The sequence below is a fragment of the Phalacrocorax aristotelis genome, chromosome 3, assembly GCF_949628215.1.
Source record: "Phalacrocorax aristotelis chromosome 3, bGulAri2.1, whole genome shotgun sequence".
NCBI classification, from domain to species: Eukaryota; Metazoa; Chordata; class Aves; order Suliformes; family Phalacrocoracidae; genus Phalacrocorax; species Phalacrocorax aristotelis.
Window position 1 is genome coordinate 120933027 of NC_134278.1, and position 2750 is coordinate 120935776.

At 36.9% G+C, this 2750-nt stretch overlaps 1 protein-coding gene across 4 annotated transcripts in view; it reads right to left on the reverse strand.

Annotated features, from left to right (window-relative positions):
* Positions 1-235: 235 nt before the first annotated feature.
* ZBTB18 (zinc finger and BTB domain containing 18) overlaps positions 236-2750 on the reverse strand; it is a 7627-nt gene continuing 5112 nt past the window's right edge. For all 4 annotated transcript variants that reach the window (XM_075089373.1, XM_075089371.1, XM_075089375.1 and 1 more), the window contains one exon: positions 236-2750. This exon is cut by the window's right edge and continues 1371 nt beyond it. In XM_075089373.1, the coding sequence (XP_074945474.1) occupies positions 2539-2750 (212 nt within the window). In that variant the 3' untranslated portion in view covers positions 236-2538.

Sequence of the window (2750 nt, forward strand, 5' to 3'; positions counted from 1 at the left end):
CTGTTGCCTTCTGCTCTGACATTCTGATAGAGACTGAATACAAAAGAGTGAGCCTGAGAGAGCTTCTTGGGGTCAAATTAAGCCCAGCAAAGGAATTGCGTGTATGTGTAGATATTTGCATGGTAGTAAGATTTCTGGAATTTAGCAGATTGCTTCTGCAAAAATCTTTGGGGAAGAAAAAAGTAGTAATAAAAAAATCCCTCTCCAGAATGATCGAGAGCTACACACAGAGAAATGCTTTCAAAACACAAGCATTTAATTTTTTTAAATGTTGAGATGTAAATACGTACGTTAGCAACAAAGTGCTCAAAAGCATACCGAAAACATATTCCATACACAGTTAGCAATAGAAGTCTGTACAAAAGTAATAAAGTTACACATTATAAAAAATACTCCGTAACTATAATTTAAAAGAGGGAAAAAAGACAAGGGAATTGATTTCTCAGTTCATATAATTTATTGCAGTTAGCACACAGTTTAAAAATTCACCAACACACCAATAGTACAAAACTAAACAGCATTATAAGTTATTCCCCCCTCAGGAAAATAAAACATACTATGATTGTCAAAGCTAGATGTCAGTCTAAGTTTTAGAACAAAAGAAGAATGTGAAACTAAGGAAAGGAAAAAAGCAATCACTCACGAGGACCACAAAAAAATCCAAGAGAAAGTCCATTTTCCTCAGACACTGATTGTCTTCTCTAACTTAAGAAAAGAATGTAGTTTTAAAACCTAGAAACTATTCAAGTAACTAAAGATAACGCTCCAAGGCCATTTTCACAGCTTTTTTTTTTTTTGTTTTAAATGCCATTACAGCCAAATTAACACACATTTGACCAAATATTTCCAAAACAGTCCAGCAATACACAATGGAGTTTTCCATTCAGTATCTTAAGCACAAAAATAGGCTATGTTTACAGTAGTTAAGGCGATCAAATTTTAAACAAAAGCAGAGGAAAAAAAAAAAAGAAAAAAAAAAGGAAAAAACAGCAAACGTTTTCCATGCTACTCCCATAGACCTTATTTGTAAGTGCAAGACAGGAAAACAAACACTGTGCAAAATGCTTTTGACCTGCGTGTTGGTCATTAAAACCACACGTCAGGCTGCAGTCTCTGCTGCTTGGATACACATAGTCCTTCCCCTGCCCTCCCCCGGCCCCCCTGTCACTCAGGCCTGCCCAGGCCTTTCAGCCCGGGGCTTTCGCCCTTTTTTTTTTTTTTTCTTTTTCTTTTTTTTTTTTTTTCTTAGTCTACAGCCTCTTTTCAACGGGGGGGAAAAAAAGAACGACCTATTGTGGTGGAGTGGTGCAGCAGGAATCCTACAAATGCTCATCTGGGGAAATGGACGCACCTCAGTTGGAGCTGGCGTGGGGTCTGTGCAATTAGAAGGGGTCTGGGGTTAGTAAATGCACACCGCACATGCAAATCTCGAAGCCTGGTTGTAAACATTCTTTTTTTTTTCCTTGTTAACGTAGCTAAATCGGCGACTCGTAGCTTAAGTTCTTCTCAACTTAAAGACAGTGGGAAAGTAAATTTAAATTAGATAAAATAAAAACAGTGCATTTCTCTTCTTCGTAACACCGTCATTTTCAACGGTGTCAGTTTTTTTTTTCCTAAGGAAATTAAATAATTTTCAACTCACTCGTTAAAGTTATACAATGCAAACAAAGACAAAAATATACTGAAAATCATGCATTTCTGTAGCGTTAATATTTACTTTTCAAGACTCAACTAAGAGCATCAACACAACCTGCCAAGTTCTTTGATACCTCCCCCCGGCCCATGTAATCAATTACAGTATACAAGAACAGTAATTCACATTTTTTAAACACACAGTTCATCACTGCTGAAGCTGCAATATCCTTTTTCATCCCAAGCAAACCTTCACGTAAGACAGAGTCCCAGTGATCCCAGTGTACTCTCAGGGTTTTTGTTTTATGTTTTTTGTGGTGGTTTTTTTTTTGCTTTTTTGTTTTTTGTTTTTTGTTTTTTTTTCTCTCCAGTGGGAACTGTCAGAAATCCAGAAGTTGCCATAATAAGTTTTAAGTCAACCACTTGTTTAAAAATAGATAATCCAGCATTTCAGAAATTTTCCGTTTGGGTCTAAAAGCATTCAGGTTTCCAACAGCTAGAAAGGACTCATGCAATTATAGAAATGTAAAGGAACTCACAAAATTGGGAGAGGATTTCTACATTCAGATTTTAAGAGGAAAAAGATCGAGAGCTTAAAAGAACGCAGTGTTTTGCGGAGAATAAAGCCATGTCCAAATTTTTTGAATTGGAGATTCCTTAGAAGTAAAGTATCCGCTGGCTTCTATTCCAAAAAGGGGGAAAAATACGCTCCGTAATTTGTTACTTTGTCGGATTACCTCTACAGTTCATTTTTATCGGAGTGCTAAATTAGTGAAATATTCATGCTGCCTTAAAGTGCAAAAACAAGCTAATAGCCAAACTTTCAGTTCAAGGAAACAAGATTGCTTTTAGACTGTACCACAACTATATAGATTTATATATATATTATTTATATATATAAAAATTTTATTTCCAAAGTTCTTGTGAGCTATCTTCTAAGGTCCAGTCTCTGACAGTAGGTAAGCTCAGTGCTTCGCTTTTGACAGACAATGAGTTCACCAACTCACAGTGAAACTTCCGAATGTGTCTGTAAAGGTCTCCGGACTGCGTGAACCTGCGTTCACACCACTTACAAGCATGAGGCTTCTCCCGCGTGTGAACCACCGCGTGGCGGCTCA